Here is a 25957-nt window from a genome sequence, read left to right on the forward strand (position 1 = left end):
TATATAATTTTTTTTAAATAGTTCAAAGGCAGAATTTATATTTATTTTTTTATTATTTAAATTTTTTATTAATAATAAAGCAATGATTACAGTAAATAATATTTATTTTAAAGTCTCAATACATAGTGTTATATACCTAAAAAACCTTTGCGGATATAGAATTTTTGCTTGATTTGTTTCTCCTTCCTAATAGTGGCTTTAAGATCGTCAGTCTTCGAAGGAAATAGAAAATGTAATATTGCTGAAAGTAATAGTGTAAGGGCCTAGAACAAGAGGAATGTTTTTTTAATCATAATTTAATCTATATTGTCTATAGTCTACACTACTATGACAGGGGAGACCCAATAAATAAACCATTTTTACCTTGAATGGACACGACATAATTGGTCGGGATTTAGATAATCGGTGGTATTGTGAATGCGTGAAAAATTGCGTTTTGATGGCAGTAAAATTGTTATCAACAAAAGGAAATAAAAGTAAGGTAGATAGATACACTAACGAGTCATGCAGTAATTATTGTGCGGAACAACTACGAAACTGTAGCTTCACGGTAACGTATCCCATGCAGTTATTGCAATATCGCGGCACAGCGAAAAGTGAAAAATTAAAGTATTATGTGGAATAGGGTTGTCTTATAAATATAGATGATTAATTACTCGAAAACGTTTAATTGTAGAGGTAAATGGGAATATTAGTAATTCTTAAAAATACAAGTAATCTATGTAAAAAAAAACATTAAAGAGCTATGTTTAGTGCTTAATACAGCAGATTTAAATCAAATGGAAAATGTAAATTCAAGATTTGTCTTTACTTCTCCTACTATTAGAATATGTATTTTACTATAAATTCCGTAGTGGTAATATGGTTATGTTTTAATTAATCAATTTTACTACAAGACAAAGGTATGTAAGTATACAAAATATTTTTTTATATTTCTTTACGATTTTTTTTGTATGTATCATATCTTCACCGAAAGCGATCTGCCTAATTCGTATGAGAGCTAGCAACGTTTTCGAGAAAGAATTTTAGGGAAGCTGGTTTTTATTGTATGTAGTTCGGTGGGGATGCCGTCCCTCTGACTATTGGAAATGGTATCGTTTTGCTATGAGTATCCTATTTGTTCATGTGCAAATTTCATATTTTGGATCATAATATTCCATGTTGTTTTAACAATATATACTTAAATTACTTAACAGTTTTCTCATTGCCAACTCCGTGCCTGATATTATTGTAAGTAATTTATGTCAGTCATTTCTTTTTCAAACCATTTCAATATCACCGAAATATTAATATAATGATGGCGCAAAGAACCGAAAATTAAAAGACGAAAATACTATTGTTTACAAGTGGTAATTGGTGTAGGTATGCTGTAAATGAAATAGTAAGTAGTTACTCTCCAAATATATATATACAGGTAGCTCTTACACCAAGGTCCAAAATGTTTTTTATCTCATCGTCAGTCGAATTTAGAGAAAAAATAAATAAACTTGAGGGTAGAAAAAAGTGGAAACTAGGGGAATTATTTCTTGTTAGAATTCTCGATATCTTCGTCGAATCATGAAATGAGGAGATACATAAATTAAGTGACGTTTCATTTAAAAGAAAAATTCGCAAGTATTCGCATTTTAAAGCGTCCAAAAGTATTAAGGTGAAATGAGGTGGCCAAAAAAGTATATTCCACGTACACATAGATAGTAAATATATTGTATAAAAAATTTAAAAAAAAAATTGCTACGTAGTTCCTCCCTGAACTTTGGAGTTTTTATTTCAAAATATTATGTAATGAATTCCACCACACATTGTAATGGAGCAAAGAGAGAGATAAATATAATAATGGACGTTCAAGACGATGCATACTACTTGCATATACAAGTGATATGGACTCTTATTATTTTGTATATTAGTATTTGTTGTATTTAATTTATCTTTTTATGCGTAAGATAGTTTTTTTTATATTACACAAAAACATAATACTTAAAACGGAACGTTCTCGCGGGCCAAAGCGTGGAGCGATTTTATATCAAATATCAATATAAATACATTAAATGGTCTAATAAAAGGAATATCTAATATAAAACTCGTGAAGGATATTATTAAAAAAATTAAATGACATATAAATTACCTGACATATAACCAATAATTGAATCCCATATGATATGTTCCTATAAAATTTAATACTAGTATAAAAACGTTCACCACTTGAACTATCAGCCCAACCACCATACGCAATACCTACAAGATAAATTAGTTTTATCGTTAATGGTAATATTTAAAATAACAGCTGGATCAAGTTAATAACATATACATAATATTATTAAGTACTAGTTTGAAGTTACTTTTATATCAAAATTATAAAATCTAGGTACACATAATTAATTTTCGGATAAAAAAACATACTCATCATACAAATCAGTGTATTTTATAAGAACTGCAAGAATCTGATAAAGATTAAATCTTAAAAGAAAATATTGAAGTACGTATCAAACATTATTATATTTCATTATTAAGTAGCTACCAGTCCCGATTCGGGTGGGTCAAATAAGAATGTTATCCTATGCTATTTCTATTTAACCATTGAGATTCATAAAGATTCGCCATTCGATCTATTCGCTCGTACTGTGCATATATATTAACAGCACACTGCACAAGTGGCTATCCATTATTTATACTTTGTGATAATTAAATTTAAATTAACCTTATATTTGCATCATTTCAATATCTATAAAATATCGACTGTTTGTCGACTGTTGATTTTTGTAGATATTTTGATGACCTACAAATCTCTCATACAAATTTTTAGGTATGCTTGGCAGCGTTTGCTTCGATTGTTTTCTATCCGACTACGTCTATATAATATCCCGGCGATATGTATCTCAAAAAATATATATTACATATTTTTTTAATAAAATATAATATATATTTTATTATATATATAAATATATGTTTTTAAAACTAAATCTTTATTTTTGAGTTAGTGATCTAATAAAAATGTATGCTTAGGTACCAAATAGAGAAAATGATCGTCTAAAAACAATTACACAACACGAAGCCCTTATGCGCAAATTATATATGGCCGGTCATCTTGACGTCAGAATGACTTAACATTTTTTTGTTAATTTTTTAGGTACCAAATATGTAAACAAAGGTACAAATAACTAAATAGTACAAATAGGTACAAAATGCTGGTAGTATTTTAAAGCTGATCCGTCCCTTGGTACAGTCATTCTGATGCACGCACTATATATCTTAAGTCGGTATTGAAACTTTAAACTAAAATGATATGATATATTTGGTGGTAGGGCGTTGTGCAAATCCAGCTGGATGAGTGCCACCCACTATTGTTGTGTTTCTGTTTAAAGGGTAACACACATAAAACTTACTTTTTTATAATATTAGTATGATATAGGTATTAAAATGTTATAGAACATACTATGAACACCACACCACTCCCAACTTCCCGCCAGCCGATCATAAATCCTCGATAACTCTTTAGACGATGTACGTAACTCCTTGAATCTTGAAAAAAACTGAAATTTGACAGTTTTTAAAAGCATATTAATATAACTGCCTCGTTGGCCTAGTGGCTGGATATAAGGCTGCAGACCCCGAGTCCTGGACTTAAATCTCAGATTTTTTATTATTATAGAATAGGAAGGCGGACGAGCATATGGGCCAACTGATGGTAAGTGGTCACCAACGCTCATAGACATTGGCATTGTAAGAAATGTTAACCATCGCTTACATCACCAGTGCGCCACCAACCTTGGGAACTAAGATGTTATGTCCCTTGTGCCTGTAATTACACTGGCTTACTCACCCTTCAAACTGGTACACAACAATACCAAGTACTGCTGTTTTGCGGTAGAATAAATCAGATCGGGCCAATAAAAAGTTATTGGGTTTTTGTGTCGAAAATTTTCAGTAGCAGCCCGGAGTCTGGAAGTTGGAAGTGTGTACACTCGCGTGCCTTGGAAATCACGAAGCCGTTGGTCCTGCGCCTGAACTCTTTCAGGTTGTGTCGGATTGCCGTCACAACCTGAAAGAGTTCAGATTGTGTTTGCTCACACACTTATGCACTATAATATATCCTGCCGCCGTGGCCGAGGTAGCTCCGGGAGACATTATTATTATTATATAAAATGTTTTTTATTTCCGCATCAGTCATGCCCATTAAAGCCCTTCATAAATATTTGTATATCTCAACCCATTTTGCGATGGTCTGTTTTTGTATAAGTACCTGAGTAGGTATTACATATAAGTATATGTACCTACATATCCATGGTTTTAATTTTCAGAACCGTCGCGTGTGTGACATCGTTCGTATAACTATGTACATATGTCATCACCGAAAAAGAAGGAAACAATAAAACGGACCTGTAGTCAAAGACGTCTGTTTTCAGAAAGCGGAATGTAATAGTATGAATGGGCTTACAATTTTTGGAGCGAAATTGTAATTATACATAATTAGTCATTAAGTTGAAGAATTACTTCTTGGATTTATAGAAATCAAACTCTTACCTCTATTGGTATATCATTGGTGAACCAAAATATCCCCCGTTGTAATGTATAAATAATAAATATATAATTATAACGAATAACTCTTGATTGATACGCCATCAGAAAGGCCTGCGAAATAACGTTTGGTTAACTAATCGGGTCATTTCTATTAATTTACGAATATGGAAATATTTAGATAGTTCTATAATATTCAGCACTTGATTGGAGGGTTTTTCACAAAAAGGACTTTTATTTTTAACACTGATTTATACTCGTGTGTTGGTCTAGTCTATACTTCTTTGGTAATCGCTCTCGAGCAGTCGAATCGTTCGGACATGTTTTTTTAAAATATTATTACCAGGGATTACCAGGGTACTGAGAACCCCCCTAGTCCTGGCGACGCCTATTGTGGCGGAGGGAGAAGGTGCGCATAGCGCCTCATTCTTCTCCTCGGTCTTCTTCGGCAGAGGAGGTTTGCAGTGGCGTCCTCTTCCCGCTCCCACTCCGCGGCCTCCTTCGACATCACATTTTCACAGAAGGAGACCAATTCCGACCAGCACTCCTCGCCTCCGAGCATCGCGTTGATGATGCTCGGCAAAGAGAGGTCTCCACCGACAACTGCCGCCAGGGAATACCTCTGGGGCCCCCACGCGGCACACTCCGTCAGGGTGTGTTGCGCCGTGTCGATTGGCGCACCACCCTCGTGGCAGGAAGGTGACATTTCCCGCCGTGCTATCTTGTGCAGGTACTTACCGAAGCAGCCGTGTCCGGTAAGTACCTGCGTCAACCTAAACGAGAGTGTGCCTCGTTTTCTTTTGACCCAGCGACTCAAGTGGGGACGTACCGTCTCCACTGTCGCCAGGCCCGCTGTGGGGGACCCCAGATCCTCCTCCCATCGGGCTATCAGGGCTTGCTGGGCTAGAGCCCTGATCCGCCCGACATCCGCTGACCCTGGACGGTCGCCGCGCTCTCTCGCCTCGGCCCGGAAGTGGTACACCTCTGCGAGTACCTCCGCCTGGAATTGGCCGCTGTCCAAGACACCGTACGATACCCTCTTATCGCTCTTACCGCTATGACCCTCTGCAGCCTCCGTAGGAGGGCCTGGTACTCACACCAATTCCTTTAAGTAGTCAAACTATGGAATTCACTGCCTCGAGAAATTCGTCAAGCTCAATCCGTACACATTTTTAAAAGTCGCAGTCGTTGTATTCCTTTTTTAAGGCGCTAGTATTTACATTACGAGATGCCGATGCATCAGCCCAGGCTTGATAGCATTCTCGACTTGATCTTTATTAACTAGAGAGAATGCACACAGGTGCATTCTTTCTATTAGTGCAGAAGTGTGCACTATAATATCTCCTGCGTCAACTACGCAGTCGCATCTCTCTTAAGATTGGCCGGCGTGGCCGAAATCGATCTGAAGGACATTAAAAAACTAATTTAAAAAAATATATAAATATATAATATTATATATTAATTTGATTACGTTAAATAAAGGCATAATATGAGCTGTTACAAAAACCAAACGGTGCCAAATGCCGGGACCTGATGCATTCATCAGTAAAGGTCGCCGATACCACAGAAGAACTTTGCGACCTTTATACCTGGAAAAAAACCGTAATATTCTAATTCTGAATAAGTATGTTTAGACCTTTCATTTATACATTAGATAACAATAAGCTTATTAATTTAATACATTTACTGGTGGTAGAGCTCTACCACTAGTAAATGTATTAAATTAATGCAAGCTCGTCTGGGTAGGTACCACCCATTCATCAGATATTCTACCACAAAGCAGCAGTACTTGGTATTGTTGTGTTCCGGTTTGAAGGGTGAGTAAGCCAGTGTAATTACAGGGACAAGGGACATAACATCTTAGTTCCCAAGGTTGGTGGTGCATTGGTGATGTAAGCGATGATTAACATTTCTTACAATACCATTGTCTATAGGGCTGTTGGTGACCGCTTACCATCAGGTGGCCCATATGCTCGTCCGCCTTCCTATTCTATATATATATATATATATATATATATATATATATATATATATATATATATTCTACAACATGTTTATATCTCATACTTTTGAGCTGATGTACTGGGAAGCTATAAAAATTTAGCAGCCCATAATGTCTTCGTTTGTGGCTTCACGAAGCTATAATGTACACAACGGCCACTTCTCAGTAACCACACATTCTGTATGGGTTAAATCTAGCGAAGAGGTTCTGTGTCGTGGCACATAGCTATAATCGGACGACCCTACTAAACGTGCATAAAGTTGGTTTGGGATGTAATGTTTTATATACAGTATTATGACTCGGCTCTGTCCTTGAAATAAGTACCTACAGCCCGTGACGTTAACACGCGATGCGTCATTCGCTACTGTGGTTAAAGTTGCCAACCGTATACTTTATAATAAGGTATCCTATTTTAATTTTGGTAAATATACTTTACATTTTTGCATAAAAATAAAGTATGTGAATTCCAATCTTTATTGTGATGCGTAAAGTGAAAAATTTATATATATAATCCATACATACATATAATAAATCTGTAACTAATTGCTGTCTGTACATAGAAGATATTTGAGTAAAACTATTACCGGGGGCCTTTATCAACGTAATATAACCCAAAACAATGATTGTTAGAATTTTTGTCTGTTTGGCTGTGCGTTTGTGCACGCTAATCTTCTCTAGAGGGCTTAACGGATTTGAGTTGTTTCACTAATGCATTGTAACTAACTAACTAACTTTGGTTAAAATTTAGTGTTTGTTTTATTTAAGGTTGACTATAACCTTATGTATAGTAATCAAATTTGTTCTAAGATAATGCATTATTTGAAAAGTCGTTTTTATAAAATATTAATTCTTATGACAGATATCGAGATAAGACCATAGACAGTTTTTAGTACTACTCATACGTATTTATTTCCTGTTTGTAAATAACTTTATAAGTTAAAGTTTATAGGTTAGGTAGGTATTTCGTTTCATTGGCGGCAATATATATTTTTATCATGGTTTTGTTAAATTTATACTTCGTATTTCGGTCGGTCGCGTGTTAGTTTGACAAGTGATTAAATATATACAAATAAAAATTAAAAACAGTTACTGTACAAATCGTGACCGCGTGTAATGTTGGCAAGAATGCTAGCAGCATTTCCCCTTTAAATCGCAACATCGATTCTCTGGGCAAAAAATGAACCACTTAGTTGATAATAAGCAATTATTTAAAAAAACAGATTTATGTTTTAGTTTTAAAAGGACACAATTTCCTGTAAATTTCCGTTTGCAATCACAATAAATAAAGCACATTTTTTAAAAATAATTTAAAAAAAAATTAAAGCATAGGGAAAGACATTCAAGTATGTCGGAATAGATTTAAGTTATTTTTTTCTTATGTAAGATTCCAATCCAATTCCAAAACCGAATAAATACTAATATCCCACGGAAATAAAACTAAAAATGTTGTTTATACTGAAATATTATAAGTATGCTCTTAGTGATTTTTTTAAGTTATACGTGGGTGAAACCGGCGAGCACCGCTAGTTACTGAATACATACATACTTCGAGGAACAAGACATCTACAAAGTTTATAAAAAATGAGTTGCTTGTTTGTTTAAAAATAAATTGGGAATGCAAAGATAATGATAAACTGTTAGTGTGTACTAGAAGCACACAAAAATATGTCTCCAAGTGAAGAAATAAATAAATAAAAAAAGGCAAAATATCAATACAGCTTTATTTTCAGCTAAAGAAGGTTTCATTTCAAATATTTTTGAAAAATACCTTTTTTTCTTCCAAATGCATATTTTTTCCCTACTTTAAAATGTGATACGCAAAAAACACGCGTTCCGACCGTTTGTATGAAGACAGAATACTGCACATATTTATATTATGCGAACGTTCTTGACTTCTAAAGCGATGCGCCTGTTAACGATTGTGAACGATTCAATATGCGTAACAATTTCGTACCTGTACTTACGGTACAAAATTGTATGTACTTTAAGAGGTGTAAGAGATATGTGGTGCAAAGATATCGTAACCAACCCGTTTAATTGGAAAAGAGAATCGTGCGTACTAAATTGTAGCGGCATTAGAACTAAAAAAATCATTTCGAAAGAAAAAAATTTGTTGGTAAATAAATTAGTTGTTTGCAGTATTTTCCCTGCATTTGAAATAAATCAAAGGATTCAGCGGTACAAGAGAAGTAGCCTTTGTACCACCGAGCACATCGTTTGTACGTTAGTACCGCTGACTACTACGGCACAATCCGGTACAAACCTATTACAATCAAAGGGAAACTATAAAAAATAATTATTGTATAACTAATAACTATTGTCAAATAATAGATATGATAACCTGATAGATTTATAGTTTGACTTACATGAGAATATTACATTCAATAATGTCACTTTTGAATTTAAAAACATGCTCACCTTATATCCCACAAATTCACCAAGAAAATAAACAAAGGAACAATAGGGCATGTACATGTTAAGAAGGTGGCCATTGCGAATTGCATTGCTGAAACAAGTTTTTGAAATAAAAATTTTTGTAGGCACGTTTTTGGTAGGAGAATCACCGAAATGGTAACTTTAACAGTGTATGTATAGCGTATGAATATGACATGTTGTGCTAAACCAGCAGTGGAAACATACATATGTATATCTTGTAATTGTAGCGTCGACTGCTTCGTTGGTTTGCTGGTAAGTTAAATATAAGACCGCAGACCTGGACGTCCTGGGTTCAAATCCCAGGTCGGGCCAATAAAAGTTATTGGCTTTTTCTATTGAAAATTCTCAGTAAAAGTTCGGAGTCTAGAAGTTGGAAGTGTGTACACTCCCGTGCCTCGGAAAGCACGTAAGGCCGTCGGCTCTGCGCCTGAACTCTTTCCGGTCGTGTCGAATTAACTCCATCGGATTATGACAGTTATAGAGACAGTTATGAGCAGTTATATAGAGAGTGCACCTGTGTCTGAGTGTTTGCGTGGTTGCTGCGCAGTTAGCAAATCTCTCTTGAGATGGGCCGCCGTGGCCGAAATCGATTCGGAGGACATTATTTATTAAAGTGCCAACGGATGTGAGAACGAATCTAATGTGAATAATTTTAATATAAAAAATATGAACTTGTAATTCATTTAAAGCTTAAATTACTGTTATTTCATAGTTTTATGGTCTTCACTTCTGTTGGCAGTCTTCATGACAGCCTGTGTTTTTATTTAATGTAATACTGATGTGCTGTCCCCTAGTACTTCCTTAATTACTTTAAAATTATTATTTAAGAAATGCAAGTATGTCGTTACATCATTTACCTATCGCATTATAACCGTTATGTATAAACATTTCAGTAAGATTTGGCAATCTGTATTCTCTTTCCCAGCATGGTATATTACTATCAAAGACACATAATTGGTCGTAGTCTGTCATTTTACTGCAACAAATTATAGCAACTATTATTGTATATTATTGTTCCCTCATTGCTCGAAATTCGACCGTTATTTACGTCTAATAAAAATGAGACATGACATTCATAGAAGTCTAAACGATATATACCAAACATTTTTTATCTATGTTGTTTTTATAAAGTTATTTGAAAAATACAATAATAGCAAAATAAATAAAAAGCAAAAATTGAGATTTAAAGGAACATCGAATATAACGGTAACTGATAAAGTTCATAGATTTGCTAACCTAATGGATTGCCGCGCGAACCAATTCAAATACAATACAACACGGTCGAACGAGACGAACCACTTTCAGTCGGTTTTTAGGAACGCGGCAAATTAACTGGAAAGGCGCACGCTCGCGCAGTTGGGACGATTGTATCGCTATACTTAATTTAAAAATGACCAATTTGCCTTTCACGAAGATAGTATGCGTACTTACTCATAGTTATCGACTTCGCGCGGCAACTACCGCAAGAAGCCTTAACTGTAACATGATTGCCTTAAAAAGTATTTATTTATTTTTGGTGAGGATTGCTAAATAACTCACTAATATAAAATAGTAGGAATTTTAAAAATGACTTGATCCAGAACAATTATGACCGCCACAGTCACACATATATCATCGAGGGAATTTCCGAGACCATTGTTCATCAATCCAAAGCCTTCTAGCGTATACCAATTACTCTTATCTACAGGATGCTTGTACATAATTTCCTGCAAAGAAAATTTTTATACAAATACTAGCTAATCCTCGCGGTTTCGCATGGGTAGATAACAAGAAAAATGCATATTGGATAAGATTTGCGTAAAATTTTTAGTGAGCGTCTATGTCAGGGAAGGAGTAACTGTGACAATTTTCAAGTCAATCGGTCGAATAGCTTAGAAGATCTTGTGATGATTGGTATTTCGATTATATACATATATAGAAAAAATAATATGCATTTTTTTCTATTGTATAATTAAGAGCTTTGTATCTTTTTAGGTTATTAATAAATTTTAATAAATTATTAAAAAAAATTAATATTAAAAATTAATAAATTAAATCACAAGAATTGAAGTTATATCATAGAATTCATAGAAACTTAAAATGATTACAAAACAAATTTTATTTACTATAAAAAGGTGCACTTACTTCAAGTACCAAATAGCAAAATAGTAACATAAAGGTAGACGGGAAACCAAATCCATACATCCTAATAGCAAGAGATCTTTCGTATGATGCGTATGTTTTGTAATTTTCAAGTTCCGTTAGAATGTATGATAAAATCATGCTAACCTTAAAAAAAACAGTGAATTTTACAACAGACAAACAACAGCCAACGGGTGTCGATGTATGGTATAAAAATTTCAGTACTTTTTTTTGGTAAAAACTTTGTTTTCAAACAGGTCTTACTGAATCCTATTTTTTTACAGCATAGATAGGTGTACGTACATATGGGCCACTTGATGGTTAATGGTCACTAACTCCATAGACATCGGCATTATAAGAAATGTTAACCATCACCAATGCGCCGCCAACCTTGGGAACTAAGATGTTATGTCCCTTGTGTCGGTAATTACATTGGCTCACTCACCTTTCAAACCTAAATACAACAATACCAAGTACTGCTGTTTTGCGGTAGAATATCTGATGAATTAGTACCTAATCAGACGAGCTTTGTTTGACAACGTCCTACCACCAGTGAAATAATATGATACTAAAGAAAATTAATATGATACTTACGATTATAGATTTCTGATCGTATACAAAATGCGAACAATGTAAATAAAATGGGTCACATTATATCTTGACCGACAGTATTAAACGCTACCGCTCCGCGCGGATTTTACCTACGTGTGACGTAGGCCCATGTAACGCTGGCGGAACTACCCCCGTGGGCGGTAGCGTAATGTTAAGTATCCTATAATATTCTTCGAATATGCTCTCAAATGCTCATCAAAATTATATTTTTAAATTTACACATTCATATAGGAGAGATGTTACTTAATTATTTTAAATTCACAAGTGCTTAATATATGTACTGTAGATGATATAGCAATATTCCTCTTACAGTTTGCAGTTTCGCGCTAGATGTATTATATATTATTTTAGTGTGTACAAAATTATATTAAAATGACTTACTATCTTGAATAAAAACACGATGGTGGTGTGCATAAATGCTGCCATTGCTATGTATTTATGTTCATCTTCCTTCCAGGTATCTATGCACCAGGGGTATGGACATTTCCTGTGACGATACCAGTTCTTGAAATAACAGAACTTTATCGATATAACAAGAAGAAAATATAACTGAAATACCATCATTTTATTAAAAGTAATGAACTAACTTGTAAAACTTTAATTTTAATAATTATATTGTGGACCGATTAAGCACAACATTCGTCAGATTGATATGAAAACTTTTAATATAATTGGATATACATACACTGTCGGCTTTATCATTGAGAAAATATTATAAAAGTACACAATAATGAAAAAATTTGCTCACTTGCATACAACATAAGGAAATTATCTTAAAAAATATTCGCTTGCTTATTTTTGGTTTCTCTTTTATTGAACAAAAAACATGAAAAATAATCAGACCATAATCGGACCCTCGTCAGCAACGGAGTTCTTTTTAATATTTTTTCAACTCAAAACGTGTTTTAAAATGTAGATTTTTACTATTTATTATATTTAAGATAGTTTTCTTTAAAATTTCAAACATTTGAATTAATCTAAGAAAAAATTATAAAATTATGTATTATAATATAATATTAATCTTCAAGAACAAAATTGCTTATTTATTGTTTAGTACCAACTGTTTTATTATCTTGTTTATTTATTTAGTCTCTTGGAATTTTGCTAGTTGTAGTTGTATAGATTGCCTTATGTGTATCGATTTATTGTGCATATAAAATTCAATATACAAAAAAAAATGTGAAAGGCATATGTTCAAACTTAAAAAAAAATTAAAATAAGAGGAAAGGAAGAATTCATGGATAAATGTATAATGTTTTTGAAGTTTTATAAAATTTATTTATATCGTTATATTTCTGGTGGCAATAATGGCTTACTTAATAATGCGTTGCTTAATAATGGGCACTATCTTTCTTAATATCTATATATCGTATTTTTTAATTATACATTTGCCGGACTGCAGAGCGTGATATGCTATTTATTCTAAATCAGTGATTAAATACGATATGTAAAATCGGTTGTTATAATTAGTCTAGATTTTTATACTCTTGCTCGTATCGTATGCAGCCAGTAGTAGGTGGCAGGCAGGTAGGCCAATTAATTTCTTGCTCAGACAAAAATCACTCATAGCTTGTTTGATTATTCATTTCATTATCGTTATTCTAAATTTAAAATGAATTTCATCATTTTAAATTAGCAAGTTTTACGCTTCTCCGTAATTTTTTTTTTAGTTAATTCATACAAATAGGCCACAACGGATTTTAAACTGCTGTTTAAAATATAGTATTTTATTTTTTCCATTCAAATTGGTCAGCACTGTAGTTCAATCTACAAAGTCTAAAAAGTGCATTCGCACATTTTACGTAAAAGTTGCTTTGGAATTTTTACTTTTTATAAATAACTAAGTTCATAATTTCAGTCTTTTAGTTTCTCAGAATACGAACGCCAAAGCTAACCGCGTTTAATGAAAAATGATGGTTGAAATATAATAGCGCTCTTAAGGTTCCAAGCGTCAAATGACGTCAGCGTAAAATTTGTTTTTGCTATTATTAAGTACGTTTGAGGGTGAGATCGGTGAGAGGTCACATGTTATCGTGACATAAATACTTACGCATTAAAGAAGTTATTTAATATGATAAAAACAACAGCTTCTATTCTTAGTAATATAGAGTTATACGTATAACACTATTTAATTTAATTGAAATTGCACGTACCAATGCACTGAATATTGCCATAGTAAAAAATATTGAAAGCCCCCTTAGAATAATGAAAATTATACTTTTGTCGGATATTCTTGTGAAAGGTAGAACCTCCGGTCTGAAAAATGGTTTGACATTTTTAGTTTAAACACGTGATACGAGAGTCTAAGATCTTGAAAATGGCGAAATTAGGGTTTTATTCCACTTTGTTATATTTGGACCATAATAAGGATTGTGCTTTTATTAATAGTAAGACTTACTAACAACAAACAAATACATACAATTCAACAATACTATACTATAGTATTGTTATTACTTATATAATATTATTATAGTACTATAATATTGTTAGTAGGTATTGTTGATAGGCGGAGATCCCATCCGCTCATAATATGTTACTGTTAAACAGCTATATATATATATAGGTACATAGTGTTGTTGCGTTCCGGTGAGTGAGGCAGTGTAGCTATAAGCACAAGTGACATGAGAACTTAATTTCCATGGTTAGTGGCGCATTTGCGATTCAAGGAACCGTTAATATATTTTACATCAATGCCAATGTCTAAGGGTTGTGGGGACTTCTTACCATCAATTGACGAGAGTGGTTTGTTTCCATTCAGACGGGGCTGTACAAAGCCCTAACACCATTATAAACATTCACAGGTCGCTAACCCTATGTTTACTTGGTCTAATCTCATGATGTATTTCATTATGAGACATGAGGCTATTTTCAAAATCTTGAATTAGGCACACTGTTTTCTTCACCCAGTTAATACGTTTTCGTTCTTCGATCCAATCAAATATATACTCGATCTTGCACGTGACTTACCGGCGTATTTTTTTTATTAATTTTGCATTCATTTCCCACATCCACATAAGGTACATTTCTTTTCTTTTCCAAAATATTACAAAGATAATGCCTTAAAAATATGATAATTAGAAATATTGTATTGTATTCAGAAAACCATTCGGTTATAGTAGTGTAGTGGTTATGTATTTAGTACTACAATTTAAAAGACAAAATAATTACATATAATTTATTTAAAGTTTAAATATTCAACCAACTTCTGTTTCTTCATTATTAGTTAATAATAATAATGTTATACTAGTCATTAGTAGCTTTATATACATTTTATCGCATTTTTATTAATTCAACTTAATAAGTATTATTGAAAAACTTATACAAAGATAAAATTCAATATGTATTCAAAATCAACGAAGTACGAATTCATCTCAATCAAGCGATTTATTTTAAGTAGCGCCTCTTTCTTGCGACAAATAACAGTTCTATAAAGCCGTATCAAACAACAATTTGCTAATAAGATTAATTGAAAAATAAAAACAAAAATTATATTCACCCGTAAGGCAGACAAAAAACGCATAAAATCGCATGCCTTCGGTATCAATTTTCGAAATAAACTTTAATTCTGTACAATACTGTGTATGTGGAATAAAAGGACAGATAGTAAGGTTTCTACACTCATTGCAAATTCTATAATTCAAATTTGGCAGAACGAGTGTATGATATTGCTTTTTCAACGGCATTTTACAAATATATCTCCTGAAATTGTGGGATAGAAGATATTAGCGTGTTCCTGCTCATTTAGTACTTACAGATATTCTTTTAGTCTAGGTTTTTACTTATATTGTATTTTTTTGTGATTACATCGATTATTTCATCGGGTCCTTAAAAGCTTAGTGAAAATGAACCGTAACTTGCTACAAGACCATGAAGTCAGTCGAAATCATAAACATTCACTACATTATAATTGATTTGTTTGTCGCAGTATGTTGTATATTTATTTACTTAAAAATCAAAGTTATTTTATCTATTTAGTATATAAAGGTGTCCCATCTACTATTATGTACATTTTACGTACCTACACATTTGTGTGTCTATGACTAGTAAAGCAATAATTTCGAATAAATCATTTCTGATAATTATGTACTTAAATTACTATCTCAGAACAAGGTATGTTCTGTATATGTTTTAGATAATCAGTAGAGGATCTATGGTAATAATAAAAATAATAATGTCCTCCAGACCAATTTCGGCCACGGCGTAGTTGGCCAATCTCAAGAGAGATTAGGCAACTACGCAGGAGATATTATAGGGCACAAATGTGTGCGCAAACACAGGTGCACACTCTATTCCCTAACTCTCATAATCCGATGGAACGGCATTCCGACACGACCGGAAAGAGTTCAGGAGCAGGACCAACAGCTTTACGTGCTTTCCGAGACACGGGAGTGTACACACTTTCAACTTCCAGACTCCGGGCTCCTACTGAGATTTTTCTGACAAAAACCCAATAACTTTTTATTGGCCCGACCTGGGAATTGAACCCAGGACCTCCGGGTCTGGCTTACATCAAGCCACTAGACCAACATGGATCTATGGTACGTATATATGGTAACTATATGGATTTTCATTTTTGCAAGCATATTGAAACTATTGTTTCTAATAAATAATTATGATCAGCGCTGCATGAAAACATGGTAAGATAAGTACATGTATGAGATAAAACGTTAGATTTACGTTCCAAATACAGGGCTTTGATCTTATTTAAAAAAAGAAAAGGATTTTGAGGATAATTTAACTTACGTGAGTTCATCAAATTCAGGCGTTCCAGTATACTGATCATATGTAATCCATGCACCAACCACACTTATAATTGCTAGCATTATGTTGAAAAACTCGTAGTAACCAAAGTAGAAGGCAATCTTACGATAGGAAACTTATGAAATACTTTATAGTAAGTATAGTAATGGGTAGTAAGTAATGGGCTATTAATATCCCACTGCTAGGATAGCTCTACTCTCTGTTTGAGGAGGTTAGGCGCTTATTCCACTAAGCTGCTCCAATGTGGATTGGTGGTTTACACATGCAGGATTCCTCATGCTATTTTCCTTCACCGCTGAGCAGGAAGAAAATTATAAAGACCAATTAAGCTCATTGAAATACAGTGGTGATTGTCCACGTTTGAACAAAACTTCGGTTAAAATTAAGGCGTTCTAACCACTGGGCCGTCTTGAATACGTCTATATTAAAATGGTTTTTATTGTTTTCAATATCATGTAAACTTACTCTTTCACCAAAATACTCTCTTATCATATGAATGGGTTGCATCTTCCATATATTATTAACGCCAACCCAATTATAAAAAAGCGCCTACAAATTATTTTACGATAAAGTTAATTTAACGTTAAAAGCTGTTAATATTTTTGGAATAGGATTATCGTTTCAGTTACTCCAAATATCGATCGGTCAATATTTATATGATCTCGAATATATAATATATATTTTATACACCAGTATATATTATTTTTCGTAAATATATTTGTATATATAGTATGAAATGTGAAAGGAAATCTAACAGATTCGTTAATGTTTTTAACGATAATTTACGACGAATTCAATTAAATCAATATCAAGTCATCCATTTGAATTATATTCTTCAAAAAAAAAACTTTAGAAGTCGCCCATATGATAATTTTATGATTCATAAATAGCTATTTGTAAATAGAAAGATTATATCAATATTATTTCAAACAGGTACTTGTCTTGCATTAATATATTCGGTCGTTTCTTGCCTCGGTACAATAAAGTATGGCCCATCGTGTAACGCAAACGCATCAAATATTATATTTGAACTTATTAATCTGCAATTGATTAGCTTAATTATTTTTCTATTATAAAATTCTAAATATTCTATTATAATTTAAGATTAAGCATCTTAAAATTCAAAATGAAATACAGTAACAGTAACAGTAACAGCCTGTTAATGTCCCACTGCTGGGCTAAGGCCTCCTCTCCCTTTTGAGGAGAAGGTTTGGAGCTTATTCCACCACGCTGCTCCAATGCGGGTTGGTAGAATTCACATGTGGCAGAATTTCAATGAAATTAGACACATGCAGGTTTCCTCACGATGTTTTCCTTCACCGTTAAGCACGAGATGAATTATAAACACAAATTAAGCACATGAAAATTCAGTGGTGCTTGCCCGGGTTTGAACCCACGATCATCGGTTAAGATTCACGCGTTCTTACGACTAGGCCATCTCGGCTTTTTTTTAAAATGAAATAATTATAAATAAATACACAACATTTCATTTGGTAATTACGTAAAGACCTACTTATTGATTCCATAGTGATTTTCAAATTGTTCAAAAGGTAACTGTTGAAGAATTTTATATACGATCATGCTCCTCTCTAAAGTTGAGTAGTTAACAGGACCGGGATATTGATTTCTGATGAATTAAATTATAGAAGTCAATTATATTAGCTAAACAATAGCGCAATGGTTTACGGGCCGTCTAGCGATGTAAAAGTTACAGGTTCGATGCTAAACCCTTGGTCTATAGTCAACATCAGTCCTAGCACTTCATCGTATGACCCCATACATAGGAATAATAGAAATTCTTAAAAATTTGTTTTATATATTTTTAAATATTGTTGTTATTAACCTGACTTTGCTTTGAAACGAGATTAATGTATTATAAATATCAGGAATGTACTTTTAAAAATGAGCTTCGTTCCATAAATACTTGCAGTAAAACAACAGAAAAAAAATAATAAATACAAATCTTCTAGGACAAACAAACTATTTAGGCAACTTTTGTGAGCATAATTTACTGAACTATTGTTGGGTAAATAAATAATACACATTATTATTAATACTTGGTCGGATAGGTACCACCTACTCATATTATATTCTCACACTAATCAGCAATATTCAGTGTTGTTATGTTCCGGTAGTGATCGAAGGTTCCGGCTTAAAAGGTGCGTGAGAATTTTAACTACAGGCATAAGGAAAATAATATCTTAGTACAAGGTTGGTAATGCGTTGACGATGTAAAGGACAGCAATATTTTCGACAACGCCAGCCTATGGCTAGTGCTGACCAATTACCATCAGCAGACTGGCAAGTGGGCCACACTTGCCAATCTGCCTAGCTTAATACTATAAAAAAAACATTATGTCTTAACCGTATTGATTTAATTAGCTCTCGCTCATGGTTCATTCCAATGAAATTGAAAAAAGGATGAAGGTATTCATTGTGAATTTCTTTAAAGAATCTACGCTCATTAAAGGATAGGCCGAATTCTTCAATTATTACATCCGGAGCGTGTACTTTAACGAATATCAAATTCTTGTGTTCAGCCAACTGCAATTATTATCGCAATGTTAAAGTCATAATAATTGGTACATTTATTATTCAGTTCTATCAATATAAAAACGCTAATAAAGATATATTTGTGTTGAATATGACTTTGTATTATGTATATGACCAAATTCTGGACTTCAAGAATAAGTCAACTGTACAGGAGCTTAAATTTATAAGTGTGTGTGCAAACCTAGGTGCCCTCTGTGTCCTCGCTCGATGGGGCTATGGTCCGATTTGAACAAATAACAGCGTAGTTGCATCTTGTTTTTGTTATTTTATAAAATTATTATATATTTTTTCTATAGTAAAGTACAATAATATAAACAGATGTATAGAAAATCTTAGGGCTAGATAGAGGCATCAAGGAAATGTGATTACTTTTTATTAGTTTAATTAGAGCACGTGAATAGTAAACAAAGATTGTGAATTCAAACTCCAATATACAATTTTCATGTGTTTAATTTGTGTTTATAATTCAGGTTGTTTTCGGTGGTGCAAGTTGATATTGTGAAGTTGCTGTCAAAAGTAAAAGTGTACTGAGCCTAAAACTTTGGTTCATGATGCTGCCAGTTTAGCTGCTCTGCTTTGCTTTTTCTCGAGTCTGTTTAAGGTGTTCTTTGTAATAGATATTAAAAACTAAAATTGCTTAAGGAAATTTTGTTTTACCTTTCCTTCTTCTAGTTCAAGCTCTAAACCAAATTTTACGGCGTTCATAAAAAAATTCAAACGTATTTCTTGTATTTCCTTATTAGCGTTATCATTTATTACTATGACGATATCTATTCGTTTGTGACCTTCATTGAAAAAGCCCGTAAAAGCTGGATTCTGCGACATAAAAAAACAAATGTTAGTCAAACAAAGATTATTAAATTAAAAAAAGATGTAATAGAAGACATTTAAAAAAAAAAGATTTTTGAGTTGATTCTGCGATGATGATTTAACTTACCTAAGATTATAAAATAACAGAAGCACTAGAAAGGTTTAAAAAAATACATACCTCGATATCGATATCCATGATAACCGTATAAAATTAAATAGCAATGAATTTAAAAAACACGTTAGAAAATTACCTTTGTATTAAAGACTAGTACTATTGACATTTTAATATTTATTTTTCTTTTTTAAATCTAACTTTCTGCAGAAGAGAAAGAAAAAGTTTTATCTTTATACATTAAATAAACAACAAAATGAGTATTATATAAAACCTTGGGCTATTATTTAGATACACTTAATTCCTCTTGTTCAAAATTCGCTTCCGAACGCCTTTTTACTTATTTCTAATACTTTAAAATTTTAAATTAATTTTTGTGTTCTATTTTAAGGGCACGATAGCCAGTGAAATATGAATAAAAAATCCACCCGGCAACGCTTTTCTCCTACTCGATTTAGACTTGTACACAATATTATTAACTAGGTTTTTTAAATATGGTGACTTTTAGACTCTACACTTCTACATTGGGTAAAAATTTTTAATAACAGTATTGTGGTATCCTAACATTCCCCTACTTAATAGTTTTGTTTTAATGGTGGTGGGTAAAACAAAAACTAAATCTGTTATATTACTATTATCACCTTAACTATTATTTAATATTTTATTTAATAGGCATCAGGTGAAGATCCGGCTTTATACATATTATACGTCAATGTCACTGTCAAGTGTCAACGGCAAATCAATTGTCAAAAGTAAATTGTTAATGTTAATGCACGTGTTGTTGCAATTTTATCTAATATTGTGAATAAGTTACGTATTTAAAAATGGGTAAAGCAAAAAAACTTAAGCCATCTCAAGTTGCAAAAAATGTAGCTCTTGCTGATCAAATCGAAGCATCGAATTCAGTAAAAAATAAGAATAGAACCAAGGAAAAAAACAGACATGATGACGAAGATGTAAGGAATAAAACAAATCTTGAATCTTCCCAAAGTTCATTATAATTAAATTTTAATGGTTTTTCAGTTCGTTAACTCAGACTTATCCAGTAAAATTTTGAAAGCTGCACGAAGGCAGCAAGCAGAATTGGGCAATAGTGTTCCATCATCTTCAACAAACGCGCTTCCAGTATCTTTTAATGGTATTTTCATCTTAACTATTATTATTCATTATTTATTTTATCTCTAGTTACTAAATACTATAACTTTCTTCACAATCAACTGGTATTTGTTGATAAAGTCAAACTTCTAATATTCTATATCTGTTTCTTTTCGAAAATATCAATGACATATTTCAAGAAGTAATATAATAAATATTGTAGATGCAGGATCAGAAAACGAAGATAGTTCAGACAATGATGATTTGCAACCAGACACATACTACGACAATATTGAAATTAACGAAGAGGATGAAGAGGCACTCAAAATGTTTATGTCGGCTAAACCTGAAAAGACAAGAACATTAGCAGATATTATAAAAGATAAAATAACAGACAAACATACTGAACTACAAACTCAGTTTTCAGATGTAGAAACTTTGAAATTGCAAAATATTGATCCAAGGTATCATTAATTACATTATTTATCAGCTCTGATGAGAATTTCATTACATTTATGAAATATCTACATAGAGCCTTATTAATAATTTATTAAATATTACTTGCATGATTTTTTAGGATAAGGACAATGTATCAAGGTGTCCGAGATGTTTTACAAAAGTATAGATCAGGCAAATTGCCTAAAGCATTTAAAATTATACCACATCTGCAAAATTGGGAACAAATATTGTATATTACAGAACCCACAACATGGTCTGCAGCAGCTATGTATCAGGTACAACTTTCACTCTGGCTATTGTGTTGTATATAAACATATAAAATATAATTAGGATCTAAAAAGTAGACATGCTAATTATACAGTGATTTATGTACCTTGTAATAAATGATAAAAAAGTTTTTTTTTTTATAGAATATTAAGGCGGACGAGCATATGAGCCACCTGATGGTAAGTGGTCACCAAATGCCCATAGACATTGGCATTGTAAGAAATGTCAACCATCGCTTACATAGCCAATGTGCCACCAACCTTGGGAACTAAGATTTTATGTCCCTTGTGCCTGTAATTACACTGGCTCACTCACCCTTCAAACCGGAACACAACAATAACAAGTACTGCTGTTTTGCGATAGAATATCTGATAAGTGGGTGGTATCTACCCAGACAAGCTTGCACAAAGCCCTACCACCAGTGTTATATATATGGCATTTTATTATATATTTTAGTTATTACATATATGGCATTTTGTCTATTATATTACTTTGATATTAAGTTTTATTTTATAGCATGACACAAAGATTGAAAATAATTTTGTATGACATCATAATAACAATATGCTTTGTTAAGTTTAATTCACAAAATTTTCATGACAAATAGTTGCTAAAATAATTTTAATTATGAACCTTTATTACTTTGTTTTAGGCAACGAGAATATTTGCTTCTAATTTAAAAGAAAAAATGGCACAGAGGTTTTACAATTTAGTTCTCCTGCCTCGTGTTCGTGATGATCTTGCTGAATATAAGAGATTGAATTTTCATCTATATCAAGCTCTAAGAAAAGCATTGTTTAAGCCAGGAGCTTTTATGAAAGGAATATTACTGCCTCTGTTAGAAGTAAGTTGAACATTAACTTAAGAAAACTACATTTTGCTGGCAAATTGCATGGAATATGTATCCAAGTTTTGTTTATCTTTACTCCCTTTGCCATTGAAATATCGTCTGGAATAATCATTTTTATTACTTCATATAATATATTTAATGTCAGCAGAGAACAAGTCATACATACATTGTTATTAAAGGTAATTTTTTTTGGTAGGCAGGTGATTGCACATTACGTGAAGCTATAATAGTCGGTTCAGTTTTGGCTCGGAACTCAGTACCAGTTCTTCACTCAAGTGCTGCTCTTTTGAAAATAGCTGAAATGGAATATACTGGTGCAAATTCAATATTCTTGAGAATACTTTTTGACAAGAAATATGCATTGCCATACCGAGTCGTTGATTCAGTGGTGTTTCATTTCTTAAGGTAAATAAAATATCAGTATTTCTTTAAAAAAATATAAGGCAAATGTGGTGGTGAATGTGCTCTTTGATGGTCAGTTGTCACCAATACCCATAGCCATTGCCAAAATAAAAATGTTAACCATTTCTTAATAGCCTTAATGTATTAAGTCACTCCTGTCTGTCATAACACTGGCTAAAACAATTTTCAAACTTTATCACAGCAATACTAAGCATTGTTATTTGCCAGTAGAATTAATTATGGAGGATGGTGCATCAAGTAAAGTGATGTAATTCTAATAGTAACAGTTGATTTATATTTAATTAAATGGAAATTGTATATTTTATATTCATGATTGTGTTTGGTTTGTGTGTGTGCTGTGTAAAAATAAAATTATGAAACAAATTTAACATATTATTATACAATTAACATACGTTTAGTATGATTTTAATGCTCTAAAAGCTATAGTGTTCACAGTTTCATATTAGTTACATAAATCTGATGAGTGGGTGGTACCTAGCCAGACAAATCCGCATGAAGCCCTGCCACCAAGTAAAATAAAAACATTCAAACTTATTATTTTTTAGTTTTTATGCTATGCTGTACAGAACACACTCTGCTTAAATAATTCTTAAGTGCAAAATCTAGATGTTTCATAATAATTGCAATTAAATTATTAAATTATATTATTATTTCTTTTACATATTTAAAGGTTTCAAAATGATAATAGATCTTTACCAGTGCTATGGCATCAGGCTTTGCTTACCTTCGTTCAAAGATATAAAGCTGATATATCAACAGAGCAACGAGATGCACTTTTAGAACTGCTAAGGAAACAGTCACATCCAACAATAACACATGAAGTAAGTTTGAATCACAGCAAAGTATAAACATTTATTTTAATATTTTTTTGCTTTTATATCAATATGACAACTTAAATTGTTTAATAAGCATTCAAAAAAACAAAGGTTAATTTAATTACTTTCAAAACACAAGATATTATTTCATAATATAAAAGCATAAAAGATTATTGTTACCTCATCACAAAGAAACAGAATTGATCTAATGATAATAAAGATTGACATTGAGTTTAATTTATAATGGTATAAAAATGACGAGTCTTGAATTAAACATGCTTTTTTGCAGGTTCGGCGTGAATTACATGCAGCCAAATGCCGTGATATTGAAATAAATGAAAATTTACAAAACTGTATGGCTGTGGAATAGTTATATTGGTAAAAAAAATATTTTATCATAATTTAAATATATAAATACAAAAGTAGAATTTGTTTGATTTACTTTCAACGACAACTTTCATAAAATGCAGCTATAATTAAATAAGCTGAAATTGTATAAACAGCATAATCTATTTTTAATAGTCTGTATACGGTATAGACCGTTAGTCGATTTTTGTGATAAAGATTTATACATTTGTTTATGTTTTTAATATTAATTAATATTTTTAATATTTGTTTATGATTTTAAAAAATGTTGCCATCTCGGGACACCCGACAGATATGAAACATCGAAGTTCATTATTGTTAAAGGATTATAACTCCAGGCTTTCTTCGAGCTTAATATTTAAAACAGATAATGTCGAGTAATATAATGATATCTTTCTAATTTCTGTTTCATATTGCTAAATTTAGTACCACTAAATGTAATTTAAAATTCGTTTCTGCCCGCGTGTGGGGGGAGAAGGCGGTTGTTAGGTACTCTGTTCTTTTCTGTTCCTTTTACAACTTATCAACAATGTGGATATAAAATATCATGATAATTGGTTGAGTAGTTAAGGCTTGTAAATGTAACAAAAATGTTTTTTTCTCGTAAGCCGTGAGTGTTATTAGACTTTTTATGTAAGCCATGCAATTATCTACGAAAATTGTTAATATACTTACCAATTTTCCCTAGAACCACCATTTTTGAGATATCGCCATTTGAAACATCGAAAATAGTTGTAATAATTATGCACGCTTACGGTCGATTATGTATGTATAATGGATATAATGGATAACGTAGCGTGATCTTGTTCTTGCTGGGTGATGCAAGAAATTCAGAAAAATTTTTTTTTTTTTAAATCCCAAAATACTGGGCCTTGCCAATGTCATGCGGATGATGCTGGATTTTTTTGAAAAAATGTCTAAATACAAATTTGGTTTATTGTTTTTATTTAAGGCATAAGTTTTATCTTATCTGTTGGGAAAAAATGGATGTGTATAACCTGGGCGCGCCCAATTTGAAAACATGCCTACTTTATGTAGTTTCTAAAAAGTAACAGCCTGTGAATGACCCACAGTTGGACTAAGGCATCCTCTCCTTTTCTTTGAGAAGGCTTGGAGCTTACTAAACCTTCAATTTAAAAATTATTAAGTTATAGCTTTTTAACCTATTGGACGCATAACTTTTACAACTCAAGAGACTCATATAAGTTACATAACAATTTAAAATTAACGCTCGAATATTTGCCTTATCAGCTTAAACAGGATGGCTCTAACAGACCCATAGTCCCATAGGAGCCAAATCTATTTTGTGGCCAACACAATAGCCTGACCTAAGTCCTCTGGCTTTTTTAATTGGCTGTCTTAAATGTTTACATAAAAAAAACGTATGTAACACAAGCAGAAATACATCAGAATTCAGAAAGCAGCACACCAATAAAAAATAAGCAATAACTCAGTTGTAAGCTCTCAGTAATGGTAGCTATTTACAAATTACACTTGATTGGAGAAAATTAGTTTTTATCATTAAATCATACTAGTACTTTGAAGCAAATATTGCTTATTTGTTTTTTCAGTTTAAAATATTACTAATAATATTTGTTGCAAAATTAATAATGTTAAAAGGACTATAATTTGAAGCTAAAATATGGGCTATATATAATAGCTTACAAGATGCCCGCCCATATAATGTTGAGCTATGAGGCTTTCAAAAAATTTCTGTTCATCATTAGACCATCTATACAAGTCATGTCTAATGTGTTGTATCT

The 25957-nt window shown here is 32.4% G+C and overlaps 2 protein-coding genes and 1 long non-coding RNA gene across 3 annotated transcripts; 1 reads left to right on the forward strand and 2 right to left on the reverse strand.

Moving 5' to 3' along the window:
• Positions 1-149: 149 nt before the first annotated feature.
• On the reverse strand, positions 150-3507 carry LOC126780048 (uncharacterized). The gene is made up of 3 exons (XR_007670422.1): positions 3431-3507; positions 2123-2232; positions 150-263 (listed from the first exon to the last, which is right to left on the reverse strand). It is a non-coding gene; the product is annotated as an uncharacterized LOC126780048 (long non-coding RNA).
• A 5421-nt stretch (positions 3508-8928) lies between these two features.
• On the reverse strand, positions 8929-20003 carry LOC126774806 (anoctamin-6-like). The gene is made up of 15 exons (XM_050496420.1): positions 19986-20003; positions 19655-19813; positions 18904-18988; positions 18293-18296; positions 17958-18071; positions 17382-17484; positions 16910-16993; positions 16427-16545; positions 15180-15313; positions 14651-14741; positions 13837-13939; positions 11075-11218; positions 10490-10656; positions 9808-9926; positions 8929-9020 (listed from the first exon to the last, which is right to left on the reverse strand). Exons 1-15 carry the CDS (start codon positions 20001-20003, stop codon positions 8929-8931), a joined length of 1536 nt encoding a protein of 511 aa, XP_050352377.1.
• Positions 20004-20677: 674 nt separating this feature from the next.
• Positions 20678-24256, forward strand: LOC126779919 (bystin). The gene is made up of 8 exons (XM_050504109.1): positions 20678-20875; positions 20943-21057; positions 21238-21478; positions 21592-21748; positions 22393-22584; positions 22787-22995; positions 23684-23834; positions 24118-24256. The coding sequence occupies exons 1-8, from the start codon at positions 20744-20746 to the stop codon at positions 24196-24198; spliced, it is 1278 nt and encodes a 425-aa protein (XP_050360066.1). The 5' UTR covers positions 20678-20743; the 3' UTR covers positions 24199-24256.
• Positions 24257-25957: the final 1701 nt, after the last annotated feature.

The sequence above is a fragment of the Nymphalis io genome, chromosome 2 (genome assembly GCF_905147045.1).
Source record: "Nymphalis io chromosome 2, ilAglIoxx1.1, whole genome shotgun sequence".
In the NCBI taxonomy this organism is placed as follows: domain Eukaryota; kingdom Metazoa; phylum Arthropoda; class Insecta; order Lepidoptera; family Nymphalidae; genus Nymphalis; species Nymphalis io.

Bases quoted from the DNA above. Each gene is read 5' to 3' on its own strand.
- LOC126774806 (XM_050496420.1), bottom strand. The intron at 13,940-14,650 runs GTAAGTCACGTG...ACCATTTTTCAG, and splicing joins TTAATAAAAAAAATACGCCG to ACCGGAGGTTCTACCTTTCA. The intron at 11,219-13,836 runs GTACGTGCAATT...GTTTTTTTTAAG, and splicing joins TGGCAATATTCAGTGCATTG to GTTAGCATGATTTTATCATA.
- LOC126779919 (XM_050504109.1), top strand. From the start codon at position 20,744: ATGGGTAAAGCAAAAAAACTTAAGCCATCTCAAGTTGCAAAAAATGTA. The intron at 21,479-21,591 runs GTATCATTAATT...ATGATTTTTTAG, and splicing joins TTGCAAAATATTGATCCAAG to GATAAGGACAATGTATCAAG. The intron at 22,996-23,683 runs GTAAATAAAATA...ACATATTTAAAG, and splicing joins GTGGTGTTTCATTTCTTAAG to GTTTCAAAATGATAATAGAT.